The 19621-nt window shown below is 29.2% G+C and overlaps 1 protein-coding gene across 1 annotated transcript; it reads right to left on the bottom strand.

Annotated features, from left to right (window-relative positions):
- Positions 1-12209: 12209 nt before the first annotated feature.
- Positions 12210-15048, bottom strand: LOC124941840 (cysteine-rich receptor-like protein kinase 44). The gene is made up of 7 exons (XM_047482200.1): positions 14200-15048; positions 14005-14118; positions 13709-13872; positions 13392-13602; positions 13055-13292; positions 12826-12976; positions 12210-12693 (listed from the first exon to the last, which is right to left on the bottom strand). Exons 1-7 carry the CDS (start codon positions 14600-14602, stop codon positions 12376-12378), a joined length of 1599 nt encoding a protein of 532 aa, XP_047338156.1. The 5' UTR covers positions 14603-15048; the 3' UTR covers positions 12210-12375.
- Positions 15049-19621: the final 4573 nt, after the last annotated feature.

Raw genomic sequence — 19621 nt, 5'->3', positions numbered from 1 at the left:
TTATTTTACCGTTGCTGATAGTTTACTCGCGCTTTCATGACCAGGTCATATGGGTTGATGTGCTGCATTCAATGCTTTCCAGAACCTTTCAGATAAAATATGTGGTGTAATGAAATTGGTAGTACCTTCATCTCCCACATCTGGTTGAGAACTTGATGCCATGTCATATATCATTGACTCATAAGCATTTGATCTTTCATTTTTACCGAGCGAAGGTCGTGTACGTTGATAGTTGTATACTTGTGAGTCTTGAAGAGGTTCCCCATTAGCAGCCCATGTGTAATAGTTGTCCATGAATCCATACCTCATCAAATGTTGATGGCACATATCAAACGTAATGAACTTTTGAATTCGACATTTTCGACAAGGACACCTTATTTTTTCACCATCCATATAACCTAGTTGAGTTGTGGCAATTGAAATGAACTCTTCCATGCATTCAGGTTATTTATAGATAAAATCTGTAATATATATACATGTCATATATACAAAAGTTATTTAAGACTTACATATTGTTCATCAAAGTATGAAGATCCCAGAAAAATGTTATAAAAGATTGAGATGTATATGAAAATAAGAATAATGTCTACTTATATGTAATATAAAGAATAAAATGACATTAATTTACCTTGGTGTATTATGAACTATATGAATGAACTTGATATTATTGATCAAAGGATGAAGATCATATATACAAAAGTTATTGAAGACTTACATGTTGTTCATCAAAGGATGAAGATCCCATAAAAATGTTATAAAGGATTGAGATGTAGATGAAAATAAGAATAATATATACTTATATGCAATAGAAAGTATAAAATGATATTTACCTTGGTGTATTATGAACTTGATATTGTTGATCAAAGGATGACGATCATCTAAGAATATGGATAGAAGAAAGAGAAATACATTATACATGTATGAGATTATAGACAAAATTTGGAAGATAAAGTAATTAAGGAAAAAAAAACTAGACAAGTACATGGGTAGTTGGTGGTAGATTGAAATAATAAATATTATGGATATTGCAAATGTTAGGGCTATTTAACTAGAAACATCGGATAATGCAAACACTATTGTATTATAAAACAGGGGATTTATATTGATATTGCAAAAATTACAGCAATTAAACTAGGATGATTGAATAATGCAAAGATTATTGTAATAAAAAATAGGAGATTTATATATATATTGCAAACATTACAGCAATTGAACTAGGATGATAGAATAATGCAAAAATTATTGTAATAAAAAATTAAGGATTTCACCCGAGAGTTCAAAAATATTTAATATAAATCTCAATAGAACTGTAATAGGTTGTGGAACAATGAATTATTTTGATATTGCAAAATTTATAGCAATTGAACTAGGATAATAGAATAATGCAAAGATTATTGTAATCACAAATTAAGAATTTCTACTCGAGAGTTGAAAAATATTTAACATAAAACCCAATAGAACTGCAATAGGTTGTGCAACAATTAATTATTTAGATATTGCAAACATTACAACAATTTGAACTAGGATTGCAAATATTGAAGTAATGTGCCGACGAACTTGGATTTATGCAAATTTTATTAATCTGCAATATTATTCGCAATATTTATATGTAGAATATTCCTAAAAAATGCAAATGTTATAAATAATCATAACCATAAACTTTTCAAAATTTATTTAACCAAAAAACATAAACAATCATAATCATAGCCTGATAAACATAAATTATCATAATCATAAACAAAATAACCATAATTAATATATGTTAACCAGACCAAAAATATAAAAAGATACTAATAAAAAGCTGTTCGGAAATATTGTTCAAAAGATTCTTGAATACATAAACGAAAAAAACAACAATATTGTTATAGAATCCTGCAATGTTATTTGCGATAGGTTAATAAATAAGTATTACAGGTATAATTGTGAATAAAATGTTTATATTGCAATAAATTAATTTATTGTAATAATTATTGCTGAAATCTTACGAATATTTGGATTGATATATTCAAACGATTATATATAATTGTAATTTCGTTTACAATACTTGATTGTAATCTCATTGCAGTACTTGTGACGAATAGATTATTTATTTAATTTAACGCAATAATTATTTTTGATATCTTACGAATATTTAGATTCATATTTTGAAAAGTATTATATAAAATTGCAATTTTCTTTGCAATACTTCTTTATAATCTCATTGCAGTGCTTGTTGCGAATAGATTATTAATTTATTTAATGCAATAGTTATTGTTGATATCTTACGAATATTTCGATTCATATTTTGAAAACTATTATATAAAATTGCAATTTCCTTTATAGTAATTAATTGTAAGCTAATTGCGGTACTTGTTGAGCAAATATTTTTTTATTGTAATTAATGCAATATCTATTACAAATATTATTATCAAAACTAGCATAGTTATTTTATAATTTATTTTACAACAACAATAACATTATTTATATTACGTTTATTATAATAATTAATGGAAATAAATTAGGTTGCTAAAATAATTGTAAATATTTAGTTTTTGAATATTTTACTGATATTATTAGCAATATTCTTTGATTTCTTTATTACAAAATTTGTTGCAACAATATTATTTTATAAATTTAGAAAATCTATTATATTTTCCTATTACTAGTGATATATTTTGCAATAAATATTTTCTAGATTTTAATTTCCGTAAAAATACATTTAAGTTGAAAATATTGTTGAAAATTTTGCAATGTTTCATATATTTATTGCAATTTGTATTGCAGTTTTAAAAAATTTGCATTAAAAAATAAAATGTTGCATGTTGCACTGTCACTGTTTTTTTTTTTTTTTTTTTTGTGTGTTATAGCCTAACTTGCCTCACCCTAAAGTCGGTTGGGTATATTATTTGTCTTAAAAATCATTGCCCAAAATAAAATAAAAAAAGTATCAAAATTACGCAATTTTCTCTAATATAAAGTTTTATTAAGATTATTAACTTAGTTGGTTAAAAGATTTTAGTTGTTTAGTTTGATTCTATTCATAAACACTTTAAATTTAAGCGGGAACTATGAGGTGTTATGTTAATTCTTCTTTAATTCCCAACAAAATTTTTATTAAGAAGGTTTCTCCAATGATATATATCAATATTGTTTATATCAACGATTGAAGATGATCAGATTAGTTAATTCATTATCAACTACCTACACCTTTATCTTTTATAATCTCTAATGATTTTTTTATTACTCAATCAAAGTTTAATACTTTCCATCAATAATGTGGGTTCTTTATATATCTTATCTTGATTTATAGAAAATATAAAAATACAATATCACAAAAAAAAAATAAAGTACAATATACGAATAAATGAAATCTCTAAATAAAAAATTGATTTATATAATGGGTTAGACACATTTCCCTTAAAATAACTATATCGTCTCCTTTTTCTGTTGGAGTTTATCGTAAATGGTTGTCTTCTAAAATACAACGAGTCTAGTGGTGATTCAAATTATAATCATTACGTAGGGAACTTGATAAAAATAATGAACTATCACCTAATAAAATAAAATTAAATTTGTATGAAACCACAACTAAAATGTTATATGTAATTTTTTCTAAAAAACTAAATAGTTAGCTTCTTGTAAAGTTAAAGGTGAAAAATATTGTTCATCAAGAAGGATTGAAGAACAAAATTTCTCCAATTGTTTTGGCCTAAAACAATATATGAATAAATATATTAAAATAAATTAGTCAATCATAATAACTAATTAAGAAATAAATAATATTATTTAATGAATCAATTACATTTTCATCAATTGTATTTGAAATATTTCAACTATACATGTATTATAATATATTTGATTGAAAAATTCTCATTTTCATGTTGATATTAACACCTCATTCAATTGACTCATTCAATTAAAAAATTAATCAAAATATTTTAATTTATTTTTATGCCAATTATATAAAGGCTAGTATGAATTCATGAGACTAATAACAAAATCATATTTTATATGATTTATTGATGTATCATAAACATTAAAGATGACAATTTGAAACCTTCTCGTGAAAATCGAACCGAATTGTCCCGTTTAGAACGGTTTTTTCCAAACCCGAACGAGAATGAGGATGGGATGGTATTTATGTCCCCCGCTTCCAGAACACTATAAACATAATTAAATATATTAAATCACTAATATATTTATTTATTCAGTATATTTTATAAGAGTGGTAAGTTTATTTCTCTATAATAATATAAAATTTCAATATATTAAAATATATATTATATTAAAAAATACGTTTATATAATTTTATTTTATTTTTAAAAAAAATATTTTAATAACGATGCCCCGCGGGGAATCCCTAAAACCGAATGGGGCGGGGATTGTATTAAAAAAATCTCAGAAATAAAAACGGGGCGGGAATGATAATGCATTTCCCGTCCCGAACCGTTTCATTGTCATCCCTAGTAAACATCCTTGTAATTTATGATGCATGCCATTTTTTATAAGGCTTTCCTTTTTAGGTTTAGGATGACCGTATTCTTTATTTTTTCATTTTCATTTTTTCTAAATTTTATTCTAGAATTTTGGAATTATTTTAATAGTCTAAATCTCATATCTCTCCATTTTTCTAAAAATAGATGAGGAACGGAAATTATATATTTAATAAAGAATTCTTTTTTAATGACTAGCCTTTTGATGTTTTAGGTCCGTCACTTGATTTTAAAAAAATAAATATATTTTACGTGTACAAATAAGTTTTCAGAAACTTGTTTTTGGATTCGTTTTAGTGACACTCAAAAAAGTGCATTAGGATTATATACCACGTTCCCATTAAAAAATGGTCTTTCCTTCACCAATTTTAGCTATTTAAAAATTTAGATTTTACATCTTATTTATACAATTATTTTCTAAATCCTATATGTATTTGGTTTGACATTTTAATTTTAAAATATTAAAATAAATTTATTACCTGCGATTGATTGATGATTGATGATTGATGTCGAAAATTGTAAAAAGTTGTACAGTGGGTTGAAAATCAATCTAAAAAACTTATTGAAGCTTTTGGTTGTGCCCAAGCTTAGAAACTTCTAACAAAATTTTCTAAAATCTGAAAAAGTTTGAAGAAATTCTTTATTGGCAGATTTCTTTTTCTTATAGGAAAACTTGAGGCTTGAAGTTGGGTTTATTCTCTTTGTCTTCATAAGAAGTCTTATTTCTAGTTGGCCCAGTCCAACAAGCTCTAATTTAAGTAGTGGACAAGCCATGGCCGTAGTGGAGATGATCACACCATTACTATAATAATTATTTTCTTTTTAGAACTTTCTCACTTGGTCGTGAAATTAAGAGATAAGTATTCACTACTTTTTCAAATAATATTGTATTCTTCTCCCTTCCCTATGGGCCATATGTTTGGGCGGTTGGGCTTCCGTGTGACTTATGCCTTGTTTAATTTGGCCAGATGATTTTGACCCTGTTTAGCCTTTTCCTTTTATTTTCTTTACCCGCAAAATATACCAAATTTAATTAAAAGATATAAATTTATTTTAGAATATATCATTTATTACATTTTTTTTATATATTTTGGGACTAAAATATTATCTTATATTTTAATTATTTTAGAATCAATGGATAAAATATGTCTTCAAAATAATTATTTGATTTATTTTTTTCCTAAATTTTAATTATTTTAGGATAAATTGATACAAAATTTTCCAAAATAATTATTTATTTTATTTTTGGCCTAAATTTTAATTATGTTTTTAAATGGATACAACATTATTACAAAATAAATTATTTTTTCCCAAATTTTAATTATTTTAAAATTTAACGGATACAAATTATTCCAAAATAATTATTTATTTTATCACTTCGTAATGAGTCCATAATTAGAAAATTATTTTAATGACTTCGAATTATTTAAAAAAATTATATACCAGGAGAGTTAAAAATATGTAAAATACTATATTTTTGTTATTTTTCAATGCGGGACAAATCCATTTTTCAATTTTATTATTGGGACTCAATCAATTTTTGTCTTACATTCTCATTTCCATTCATATAATAAAACCATATACAAAGTCTAAATTCTAATAATTTCCTACGTTAATGAAAATTGAAATATTAATATAGTGATCCTATGTGATACAATAAAACCTCTATAAATTAATCCTCGATAAAGTTAATAATTTGATCAGTCCCAACTTGGGACCAATACAAAATTGGACTTCAATCGATAAAATAATAAGATAATAACTTTTTTGAAATCTCGGTTTATATATATATAGGTCTTAACGAAATTATTAACTAATAATTATTAAAAGATTCTAATTTCTAAGATTGTCTAGTAAAAAATAATTTATAGTCACTTGATTTTTTTTGTTGAACTTAAATTATATATTGAGTTCATATTTAAATCTCTTCATTGCAGAGTTGGGGCATTGTCTTTTTGTATTGTAACAAAAATTTGTGAAAAGTTGTTGCCATTTGTAATATTTCTTTCCGAGTGACCGGTTCCAAAACTATTGAATCATCATTAACTTCGTCATCGACCAGATTATGAATGGTATCCGCCACAATTTTTACAATGCTTTAAACTTCGTAACATTCATTATTTTCATCAGGATTGATCATGGTTGATTTTTAAACACCTTTTAGTTTTGGAGTCATAGCATATGTGATTTTAAAAAAAATTAATAGAAATTTTATAGTGATCAATTCATATTCATATTTAATGTACTATGTTGGTACCATAAACTAACTTTTTACTTATTAAAAATAATTAACTTGAGAAGTTCAATTAATTTGTGAATGTACATTCATAGAATGTGCCTTGGAATTTGTTTTTGTGATATATTTTTCATCTCTAACTAATATACATTGTAACTAGTATGTTGAATAAACTTGAATAGTTGAGCTTTCTTAATGGGCCGACCTAGTTCTCTATTTGTTAGGGTTTCTGTATTAGAGTTTCAAGGGACCGAGTGTTATATAAACTTGTGTTATGCCCCTAGTTTGTCATATTATCTTTGTAAACAATCTTCTCAATAATAATCTCTCTCTTTTGGGTGGACGTAGCCAAGTTCTATCTTGGTGAACCACGTTAAATCTCTGTCTATTTATTGTTTACTTCATTCTCACGCATTCCGTTATAACAAACTGGTATCAGAGCCAGATTAATTTGGTCATTTGTTGTTCTTCAACTGAGATGGCAGTAGTGAACATTAAAATCGACAAGTTCACGGAGAGAAAGTTTTAGCATATGGCAGATCAAGATGCGGGCTTTGCTGAAACAACATGGCCTATGGGGGCACTGAAAATGTCATTTGGAGCAGATATAACCGCTGAGATGGACATTCTGGAGGAGAAGCGCATTCAACAATAATATTGTGTCTTGCAGACGATGTTATCATCGAGGACTCAGAGGAGGAGAAGGCCACTAAGTTATGTTTGAAGTTGGAGAGTCTCTATATGACAAAGTCACTCACCAACAAGTTGCTTCTGAAGCAACGTTTGTTCACTCTGCAAATGCTAGAAAGTATGCAAATCAAAGAACACCTAGATCAATTAAATTCTATTATGTTAGAATTAAGAAATATTGATGTTAAGGTTTATGATGAAGATGTTGCATTAATCTTGTTAGTATCTTTTCCTCCATCATATGAAAATTATGTCTAGTCTTTCATTGTTGGGAAAGATACAGTAAGTCTGGAAAATGTCAAGTTTTCCCTTCATTCAAGGGATCTACGTCATATGGTGTCTGATACAATTGTAAATAGTCAAGATTTATGATTGTTTATTAGAGGAAATAACAAGCGAGGGAAAGAGAAGAAACGTGACAAGTCATTTACTTCAAAGGGTCATCAGCCGACTGATATCTACAATTACTGCAAAGAGAAAGGACACTGGAAGAATGAATGTCCTTTGAAGAAAAATCCACAAAAATTTGGTTGTTGTTCTACAGCTGTTGCAGAAGATAATATAGTATATGATGATAATATTGCTCTAGTGGTAGATGGTCACACCCATCAAACGGATGCATATGTTCTTGATTCTGGAGCTTCGTAATATATTTGTCCTTGAAGAGAGTGGTTTGAATCTTACAAACAGGTAGATGGTGATAGTGTTTCTATGGCCAATAGTTCTGTTTGTAAGGTAGTTGGGATGGGCTCAATCAAGATTAGGACACACGATGGTAGATTTTGTACACTAAATGAAGTAAGTCATATTCCACTTATTACTAAGAATTTGATATCTCTGAGTATTCTAGATAGTAAAGGATTTTGGTTCAACGGTGAAAGTGGAGTTCTGAATATCTGCAAGGGTTCTGATGTTATTCTTAAAGGTGTGTCAAGAATGGTACTCTATATTTCTTGTAGGGTTCTACTGTCTCAGGTTCTGTTTCTGTTGCATCCTTAGAGATTCACAAGGATGATATGACTAAACTTTGGTATATGAGGCTTGGTCATATGAGTAAAAGGGGAATACAGATTCTAGTAAAGGAGGATCTTCTTGGAGGTCACAAGATCATGAGTCTTCACTTCTATGAGCATTGTATTTTTGGGAAACTACATTGCAACAAGTTTCCAAAGGCTATACAAAGGACAAAAGACACACTTGATTATATCCATTCAGATTGTTGGGGTCCAGCTAGCGTTGAATCTATTGGAGGTCAGAGATACTTCTTGACAATTAATGATGAATTTTTAAGGATGGCTTGGTTGTTTGTCATGAAAAATAAAGGAGAAGCCTTCAGATACTTCAAAGAATAGAAAACGTTGGTGGAAAATCAAACTAGGAAGGAAATTAAAAGGTTGTGAACTAACAATGGTCTGGAGTTTTGTTCATTTGATTTTAATCAGTTCTGCAAGGATGTAGGGATTGCTTGACATCACATGGTAAGGCATACGCTACAGCAGAACGGTATAGATGAAAGAATGAATCAGACATTACTAGAAAGAGCAAGGTGCATACTCTCTAATGCAAAGCTTGATAAAAAAATTTGGGCAGTGGCAGTGACTATATCATGTTATTTGATAAATTGTGAGCCTCACACCGGGATTAACTGCAAAATACCTTACAAGGTATGGTCTGGAAAATCTGTTGATTACTCAGGTCTAAAAATTTTTGGTTTCACAATTTATTTTCATGTCAGTGACGGTAAACTAGAGCCAAGAGCGAAGAAATGAATATTTGTGGGCTATAGAGATGGTGTAAAAAGATACAAAGTATGGTCTCCATCTGAAAAAAGAGTAATTCTGAGTAGAAACATCATCTTTGATGAGAATTCTATACTTAACTCTATTGGAAAATCTGTAGCACAAAATAGTGGTGCTAACAAACAGGTAGAGTTAGAAACTACTCTACAAAAAGAAAAAGAACCCCACGTTGAGGGTCAGCTACCAGAGTCTGAACAATTTGTTTCTCAACCGTCTGAAATTATTCATGAGAGTGTAGCTGAAGGTCGGTTAAGAAGGATTGGAGTTAGACCACCTCAGAGATACGGTTATGAATATATGGTTGGTTATGCACTACAGGCTGAGGAGGAAGTGAATACGTCTGTACCATCCACTTACAAAGAAGTTGTATCCGAGTTTGAAGTTGCGCACTGGTTCATAGTAATGGGAGATGAGATGGAATCACTTCACAAAAATAATACTTGGGAGTTAGTCTCATTACCTATAGGGAGAAAGGTTATTACCTGCAAATGGGTTTTCAAAAAAAGGAAGGTATAACACTTGTTGAAGGAGTCAAGTTTAAGGCTCGTGTTGTTGCAAGGGGGTTCAATCATAAGGAGGGAGTAGACTATAACAAAAAAAAATTCACCAGTAGTCAAACATACTTCTATTAAGGTGTTACTAGAAATAGTGGCACATTAGGATTTGAAGCTCGAACAACTTGATATGAAAACAACCTTTCTACATGGAGAGCTAGAGGAAGAAATATACATGACTCATTCAGAAGGTTTCCAAGTTCCAGGATAGGAAAAATATGTTTGCAAGTTGAAGAAGTCTTTATACGGACTTAAATAGTCTCCAAGGCAGTGGTATAAGAGGTTTGACAACTTTATGATGTTTTTTAGCTACAAGAGGAGTGCATATGACTGTTCTGTGCACTACAATAAGTTGAAGGATGACTCATTCATCTACCTAGTCATGTATGTAGATGACATGTTGGTAGCAGCAAAGAGCAAAACAGATGTTCAGAAGCTAAAAGATCTTCTTAATGCTGAGTTTGAGATGAAAGATCTAGGAGCAACTCGGAAAATTCTAGGAATGGAGATTCTTAGAGATAGAGGCCAGAAGAAATTTTTCTTATCATAGAAATGCTACATTGAGAAGGTGTTGTCAAGGTTTGGGATGTCAACAGCTAAACCTATAGATAAGCTTTTTGTTGTTAATATTCATCTTACTACTTTGATTGCTCCTCAGACAGATGAGAAGAAAAAGTTATATGACTCAAGTTCTTTATGCTAGTGTAGTAGGGAGTTTGATGTATATTATGGTTTGTACAAGACCAAATCTGGCACATGTAGTGAGTGTTGTGAGATGTGGATAGTATGAGATCTATAACTAGTTATGTATTTACTCTTGGGGGTTCGGTTGTTAGTTGGAAAGTGACTATGCAACCTACTATGACTTTGTCTACAACAGAAGCAGAGTACATGGCATTAATAGAAGTTGATAAAAAGAGAATATGGCTGAAAGGACTAATTAGTGATTTGGGCCTACATCAGGATCAAGTGGTTGTCTTCTGTGACAGTCTGAGTGTTATATGCTTAGCCAAAGATCAAGTTCATCATGAACGGACTGAACATATTGACGTGCAGTATCATTTCCTAAGGACTAAAAAGAGGATAAAGGTGAAAAAAGAAAGAACTGCTGACAATCATGCTGATATGTTCACCAAGTCAGTTCCTCATAGCAAGTTCCAATATTGTTTGGACTTGCTTAACGTCGGAAACTGTTGAGTTTCCTTAGGGGCAACTTTAGAAGAGAGAGATAGAAAGAATATTGAACATTTGGGCATTAACTAATACATCTGGGTCATCTAGACATTGACTAATGCATATGGGCCATCTGGGTATTGACTAATGCATATGGGTCATCTGTATTGACGAATGCATCTGGGCCATTCGGCACCGACGAATGCATCTGGGTCATCCGGCACCGGCGAGTGTATATTGGTCATCCGACACCGGCGAGTGCATCAGGGTCATCCGGCACCGACGAGTGTATCTGAGCCATCTGACATTGACGAATGTATTTGGGCCATCTGACATCGAAGAATGTATTTGGGAGGGGCATTAACTAATGCACCTGGGACATCTGAGAGAATTAAAGTCAATGTGGAGATTTGTTGAATAGACTTGAATAGTTGGGCTTTCTTAATGGGTCGGCCCAGTTCTCCATTTGTAAGGGTTTCTATATTAGGGTTTTAAGGGATCGGGTGTTATATAAACTCATGTTATAACTCTAGTTTGTCATATCATTTCTGTAAACAATCTTTCTCAATAACAATCTCTCTCTTCTAGGTGGACGTAGCCAAATTCTATCTTAGTGAACCACGTTTTAAATCTGTCTATTTACTATTTACGCCATTCTCACGCATTATGTTATAACATAGTACATTGGACTTAATAATTTATAGTTCATATGTAAAATCTCTTTAAATTAATAAATTATTAATTTATCGATATAATAATATCTCGATAAATTAATAAAATATTCCGGTTCTAACATTATTAATTTATAGAGGTTTTACTGTAAATGATAAGTATGTGTTAACCTTAACCTTTAAACATTCCCTTATTAAAACATACAACTTTATTATTTGATTAATAGACTCAATATCCTTGAACGACTTTTGTATAAATAATTATATAATTTCACATAGAATTTTTCGTATTAGTGTATGATAACCGTTTTAATGCTTAAAATATGGTATTTGCCTTGAGCTTCAGCTTATCCGACTTTGAATAGAAAACGCTAAATTTCTTTACCCAATCCGGTCTATATAGGTTCAACATGTATCCAATAAAAAAAATCTCAATTTGAAAAGGCTACATTCTCATTTTTATTATTTTTGCTATTAGTCATTATCAATAACATAGTCACTTTACTTATTTAGGAATTTTTAATTCTTCAATTTTTTTTTTGGCCAAATTGAGGTTGTAATAAAACAGTAACTGCAATAAAAATGCATTTTATCAATGACAATGAAGGATGAGGTGAAATCACTAAAAGCAAAAGCAAAATGGTCCTTATATCTGGTTTTGGATTTTAAGTTTACATGTATATATAGTGCACACCAAGTATTTGATTACTTATTCCCATTTAATATAATAAAATTATGTCTATTGCAATTATCTCCATATAACATAAATGGATCTCAAAATTATCGGGCAGATATATTTGAAATTGTTACCTCATTATTGGAAACGGTTTTAACTTCTTCTTGTGACGACGATGATCCGACTGAGATTACAACACGTCGTTTGAGTAAGAACGCTGGTCGTCCTGGTTGTGGAAGTTTCATTGCATCACTTTGAAGCATCAAAACCACATTTGACATTGTTGGTCGGTCTGCCGGATCTTCTTGCACGCAAAGCAATCCAATATGTATGCATTTCAACACTTCTGATGCCACATACTTTTCCACTATTGAGGGATCTACCAACACTAAGCCATTGTCATTCTTCCATTCTTCCCATGCCTTGAAAGTTGGTCATTCATGAAGACACATGCAATCAATATACAACTATGTCACAAATAAATTATAAACATGCATAAACTACATTTACATTAAATTAACCACAACTTAGAGAAATTCGTTAAAGATACTTACAAAAATTAAGAGATTCTTTCCAGTGTCGGGGTGATCGAATTTCCAATTTCTTTTACCACTTATAATCTCTAGGAGGAGAACTCCAAAGCTAAAAACATCCGATTTAACAGAAAATAATCCTTCCAAAGCATATTCAGGTGCCATGTAGCCACTGTATACATAAACATCCAATGAGAATTGCAATAAATAAAACACCTAGAAAAATTTAAAAGTGTTTCAAAAAACATACTATGTTCCAACAACTCGGTTAGTGTTTGCTTCACATTGATTACTGTCAAAAATCCTTGCCATTCCGAAATCAGATATTTTTGGATTCATTTCATAATCAAGCAATATATTGCTAACTTTGAGATCTCTGTGTATGATTCGGAGTCGAGAATCCTCATGTAGATAAAGAAGCCCACGAGCTATGCCATCAATAATGCTAAAGCGTCTACTCCAATCTAGTTGTGGAGATCGAGTTGAGTCTATAGATTTTTTTTTTCACAATAAAACAATCTCAATAATTAGTTGTTACCTCGAAATGACATATTCTAAGTAAAAGGCTTGTATAGAAACATTAGTACCGAAGAGAAAAAAATCTAAGCTTTTGTTTGGCATATACTCATAGATGAGAAGGGATTCCCCTGCTTCCAAACAACAACCCCAAAGTCTAACAAGGTTACGATGTTGTAGTCTTGCGATCAACGAGATCTCGTTTTTAAACTCTTCTAGGCCTTGTCCAGAACTTTTTGAGAGTCGCTTAACAGCAATTTCTTTCCCATTTGATAGCTTACCCTATACATGAAAAACACAAAACATAGTTTTCAAATGAAAATATGCATAATGAGTTAGTGACTAAACACAACTTTCAGAATTTTTTTTTCTTTTTCTAATAAGATACCTTGTACACAGGACCGAATCCGCCTTCTCCAAGCTTATTCTCTTCTGAGAAATTCTCAGTTGCGGTAAGCACGAGATCTAATGGAAATTCTTTGGATTCCACCTGTTGTTCTCCTCCATCTTCTTGAAATATGTGTTTTTCTAGGCCGAGTACTATTGTCTCCTCTATATCATAATTAATGTATCAATCAAAAAATTAAAGAATTTGATGTATAGAACAGATGGTTGGATCGAGACTCATAGATCAGTGATAGAACAAAAAAAAAGATTAATGGATGATCTTAGCATGTCAAATACCTTGCTGTTTTTTCCTTTTCTTCAAATACACAATAAAAATGATCACAAATGCCGTCACTCCCAGAACTACTGACAAAATCACACTAATCAAAATGATTGTCTTCCTTCCATTCCCTGATCAAAACAATATATTCTTCTATTAGCCAATTGAACTTGTCATGAAAATGAAATGTAATTAGAAGAAAACCCACACACCAATATTTGAGTTGTCTGTTGGTTTGATGGGAGGAGGAGAAGGCTGCGGTGCAAGCTGTGGTGCAGGGGAATTGAGAAAAAACGAGTAAATCTCATATCTTATATTACAGCTTGGAGCAAGAAACCTTGCACCCTGTTTTCCTTGTATGGGGCGTTGTTGGAAGATTGAAACACCTCTGTACAAGCAAGCCCGACAGTCTACACGTGACAAATCAGGAGTACACTGAACCATCCCATACAACGTTGGAACATTCTGAACATTCATCTCTGTAGTTGCATACATTCCAGAAGGAGGAGAAGTATAATTGGAAAATGCATCTATCAGATCTGCCAACATTTGTTTCACAGCCTCATCAAACTTGTTTTGGTCATACAACGAGGATATATTATTTTCATTACCCATGAATATGGCCGGACCTGTTTCTAATTTTCCGTATAATGTTCTGTTTGAATAACGGAACAAACAATCATCATACCATATTACAGCTTGTATCTTTAAAGCACAATCTACTAAGAGTTTTGAGGTGGACAAGTTGATACACTCCTGACATATACTTGAATTGATGTCGGCTTTGCAGAGGAAGAGTCCGGTAACTTGGTTGGGCCAATCCCCATAGGTGATATTGGAGAAGATGGAATTGTCGCTGTTGTTGTGAAGAGAGTTGATGACTCGACCCAAATTTCTCTCATATTCACTGCCAGAAGTATAATTGGCATCGTCGTCGTAATAACATGATCTGCCGATGTAATTTGACGCCTCATTTTGATGAAGGAATGATAATATTACTATAAAGAGAGCAAGCACAAGAACATGAATTGATATTTCTGTTGTAGAGGATGAGAAACCCATTGGAGGAGACAATTGTTTCTTTCATGATCAGCCATTGCCATGGTTTTAATGTAATGTAATTACTAGTCAATGTTGACTTGGCCAAGTCATGGATGATCACCTCATTTCGCTTATTACTTCTATCCACCATACAAAGACTTACAAAGACTTTAACAAGCATTTAAAGTGCTATTGATGTCGAAATTTAGGATATTTTAGGCTGGAATAAAATATTTTAGATTTAACTGCTTATATTGAAAATATTAATAATTTTGTATTATTTTTAATATAAATAATTTAATTTAGATGATTAAATAATGAGAAGTGATAGGAGAGAGAATTTGAGAGAGAGAATGGGGAATGAATGATGTGTCACTACACCACTCGTTGGAAAAATGATAAAAAGCGCATGAGAGAAGAAAAAGAAAAATTTTGTTATTTTTTTTTTGGCTAATCAAATTCCGCCACATCATTCTCTCCCCATATTTCCTGAACCATTTTCGGTCTTACCCAACTTTCAAAAAATTTTTCTCAAACTACCCACATTTTCATTCATTTTCCCAAACTACTCACCTTCTATCTCTAACCACTTCCTCTCCTAACCAATAATTAACCCCCTCACTCTCTCAACCCATTAAATAACATCTATTTCTTAATTAATTAACATCCCCTCTCTATAAACTATTAATTTATTTAATTAATCTCTTTTATCACAATTAATTAATTCAAATATATTATATAAATATTAAATAAAATAACATATATTTTATTTTTATTTAAATTTATAAATATAATATACTTATACTTAAAATTAATAAATAAATATAATTTATAATTAAAACTAAACCTACTAAATTTAAAAATGGATATAAAACTTAAAAGTTTAATGAACAAATCATTATAAATATAAGACTGATAAAAGTTGGATTAATAATTAAAATAAAAAATTACAAAATTGAATTACAAAATTAATTTAAAAATTTATATTAATTATATCAAAAGTTTAATTAATAAATCAATATAAATGATAAAGTGAAAAACAAAATATAATGAAAGTTGAAAAAAAGTTTAAAGATTGAACATGAAAAATGATGAAAGATGTAATATTTTGATATTAAAATAAGTTAAAGATCAAAATTTATGTAGAAGAGAATATTTTCTTGGTAATATAAAAAATTTAAAGATGGAGTGGAGTGTATTTTTGATGATATTCTAAGTGGAGTATGAATAACACTAACTTAAATAAAGTATTTATGAGATATTTGTAATGATTAAGAATTTGAAAAGTCATATTAAGTTTTAATAAAAAAAAATTATACTTTTAATATTAATAAAGTCTATTGGATTTAGGTTTCGCACACTCTCCATCCTCGACCGGGTACCTTCTCACCCTCTTCATGTCTGACCCGAACCCACCTGAACCGAACTATTGGGTCCCACAGATATCGGACATACGAGTACCCATTGTCATCCCTAGTTTATATCAACTATTGAAGATAATTAGATCACCTCATTCATTTTTAACTCCCTACAATTTTTATCATTTGATTTTCCTATTACTCAATAAAAGTTTAGAGTAATGATAGGGGGAGCGAAACATTTGTAGCGAATGGGGCAGCGAAGGACGTGGAATAGTGAATAGACAAGCTGACTCAGTTTATATTTATTTTTCTCTTTATTTTCATTAATAATTTTCTCTCTCTTCTCACTATTTATCTCTTCTCTCTCTATATTAATTAAGACGGCGTTCAATAAAAAAAATATTATTATTAAAAAATACTAAATAATTAATCTTTAAATTTTATTATTATAAATATATATATTTTTTAAATTCAATTAATTAATTCTATCATCTATTAATTTAATAATATATATTAATAATAATAAAAAATTATTAATAATTTTACTCAACGGATTAATTCTCATTTCTAAACTCATAATTGTTGAAAAACTTAAGGGAGTGACAATATCTAGTGTAAAAACAATCTGTTATTGAACAAATTATGAAGAAATCAATTACAAAGGCTCGAAAAAAGGTTTGATTTATTATGTTTTAGACAACTATTTTTAATATTAAATTATATTATTTTTATTCTAAATTATATATTGTTTCTAATTTGTCTTATAGATTTAAAATTTTTAGATGTCAATATGTTTACGATAGAAGACTAGTCAAAACTACTATTGAGATGATATGATTAAATATAATTTAACGATTATATTATGTTATTTGATTTTGTAAAAATATGTTATAAAACATTTTGGACCATGTTTATTTGTTAAGTTTATTTTATATTAATATAAAATAGTAAATTAACCCAATTAAATATTTTAAATTAAATATAACACAATTAATTATTTGTTTTAATTTGAGTCATTTTTATTATTGAAAATAAATTTTAATTTTCATAAATTATTGAGAGAGAGAAATAATTATAATGTGTATAATAATTGCATGTACAATAATTTAAAAAATATATATTTATGATAATAAAAATTAAAGAGATTAATTATTTTGTATTTTTTAATAATAATAATTGATTTTTTTTATTTAACGTCGTCTTAAATCTTAATTAATATAGAGAGAGAAAAGGTAAACAGTGAGAAGAGAGAGAAAATTATTAATGAAAATAAAGAGAAAAATAAATATAAATGAGTCAGCTAATCTATTCAGCACTCCACGTCCTTTCGCTACCCCATTCGCTGCAAATGTTTTGCTCCCCCTATCATTACTCAAAAGTTTAATACTTTCCATCCATAATTTACGTTCCCACGGTTAGATAATTTATCTTGAAATTATATAAAATATAAAAGTGTAATATTAAAAAAATAAAGTAAAATATATGAATAAATGAAATCATTGAAGAAGAGGTTGATCTGAATTATGTGTTAGACATATTTGTCTTAAAACAATTGTATTGTCTCCTTCTTGTGTTTGAGTTTATTATATATGATTGTCTGATACAACGAATTTAGTGGTGATTCAACACTAAATTTATTACGCAACGAACCGTTGTATAGTTCTTTAATTGTTATTGTCTTAAAAAAAATATGAGAGTAATAAAATTTTTATAATAAATTAAATTAGTCAAACCCATTAGTCAATCATCATAATAACTATTATTTTTATTAACGTATCAATAAAATCATTTAATGCAATCAAATATATTGAAAAGATTTCATGTTTTAACTACGCATATATTATAATTGCATTTGATTTAAAATTTCTCATTTGTATATTATCTGTATATTGTTATTAACACCTCATTTAACTAACACATTAATGAAAAAATTAATCTAAATATATCAATTTATTTTTATGTCAATTAAATATACGTTACAAATAAAATAAGGTTAATTTGGATTCATGAGAAACTAATAGCAAAAATCATACTATATATGATTTTTCGATTTAGACGAAACTGAATTAGAGAATAAAATATCAAATTTATCCAAATTAATATGCAGTCCCGAATACGCTCCAAATAACCAAAGAATATCACAAAGGTGCTTGACATTTCTCTTTGTCATGCAAATAGTGTAATCTGCAAATAATAAATGAGACATAGAGAATATAGATCGTCTCAAACCGCACTCCACCCCACGAAACAAAACCGCATTTTTAATAATCAACATCATTCTAGAAATGTCTTTCATAACAATAACAAATAAGAAAGGGGAAAGAGAGTCCCCCAGTCTTAAACCCTTGAACTCTCAAAGAAACCATGAGCGCTCTCATTCGCGATAACAGGGAATTTCATCATCAATACGCAAAATCTAATATATCCGTCCGATCCTCGTACCCATTTTACCCATATATCAAAAAGAAACTCCCGGTTAACATGATCATATGTTTTCTTGATATCGAGTTTGACAAAAGCATATTTATAAACACTAGAGTTAGATAAATCAATACACTCATTGGCGATTAGTGTCGCATCAAAAATTTGACGACTTTTGATGAATGTCATCTAATTGCCAAAGGTAACCTTACCCAAAAATTCACGCATTTTGTTTCCTCAACATTTTGAGATAATCTTATAAAATTATATAATAAAACTGATGGGTCGAAAATTCTTCACTTCGATAGTTTCGGTTACCTTACGAATTAGGACAATCAATGTAAAATTTTAACTTTTATCAAAAGATGAAAATCGATAAAAATGATTCATAGCCACCATCATATCAACCTTAAGAAATTTTCAAACCTTTTTTTAAAAAACTCAAATTCTTTTTATTTAACCTATACTACACTATTCTATTTATATATCGTTATAATTTAAACTTTTATACAACTTATACCTTATATAATTTGTAAAACGGATCAAACGTTATATTTAGTATAATAAAAAGTATATCAATTAATAGTATTATTTATTAAGTTTTTATTATCAATTTATACCCTATACAATTTATAAATATATAATTATAACTGAGTCTACCTACCTACAACATTTTTCATATAAAACTTAATTATTAATTTTCATTATAACATTTATTAATATTATTATTATATACAACTTATCATTATATAATATACTAAATATATTTTAATTTATTTTAATATTATTATTATTATATATAATAATTTTA

This window comes from Impatiens glandulifera, chromosome 6, assembly GCF_907164915.1.
Source record: "Impatiens glandulifera chromosome 6, dImpGla2.1, whole genome shotgun sequence".
Taxonomy (NCBI): domain Eukaryota; kingdom Viridiplantae; phylum Streptophyta; class Magnoliopsida; order Ericales; family Balsaminaceae; genus Impatiens; species Impatiens glandulifera.
This window is presented reverse-complemented; position numbering and strand designations above follow the sequence as displayed.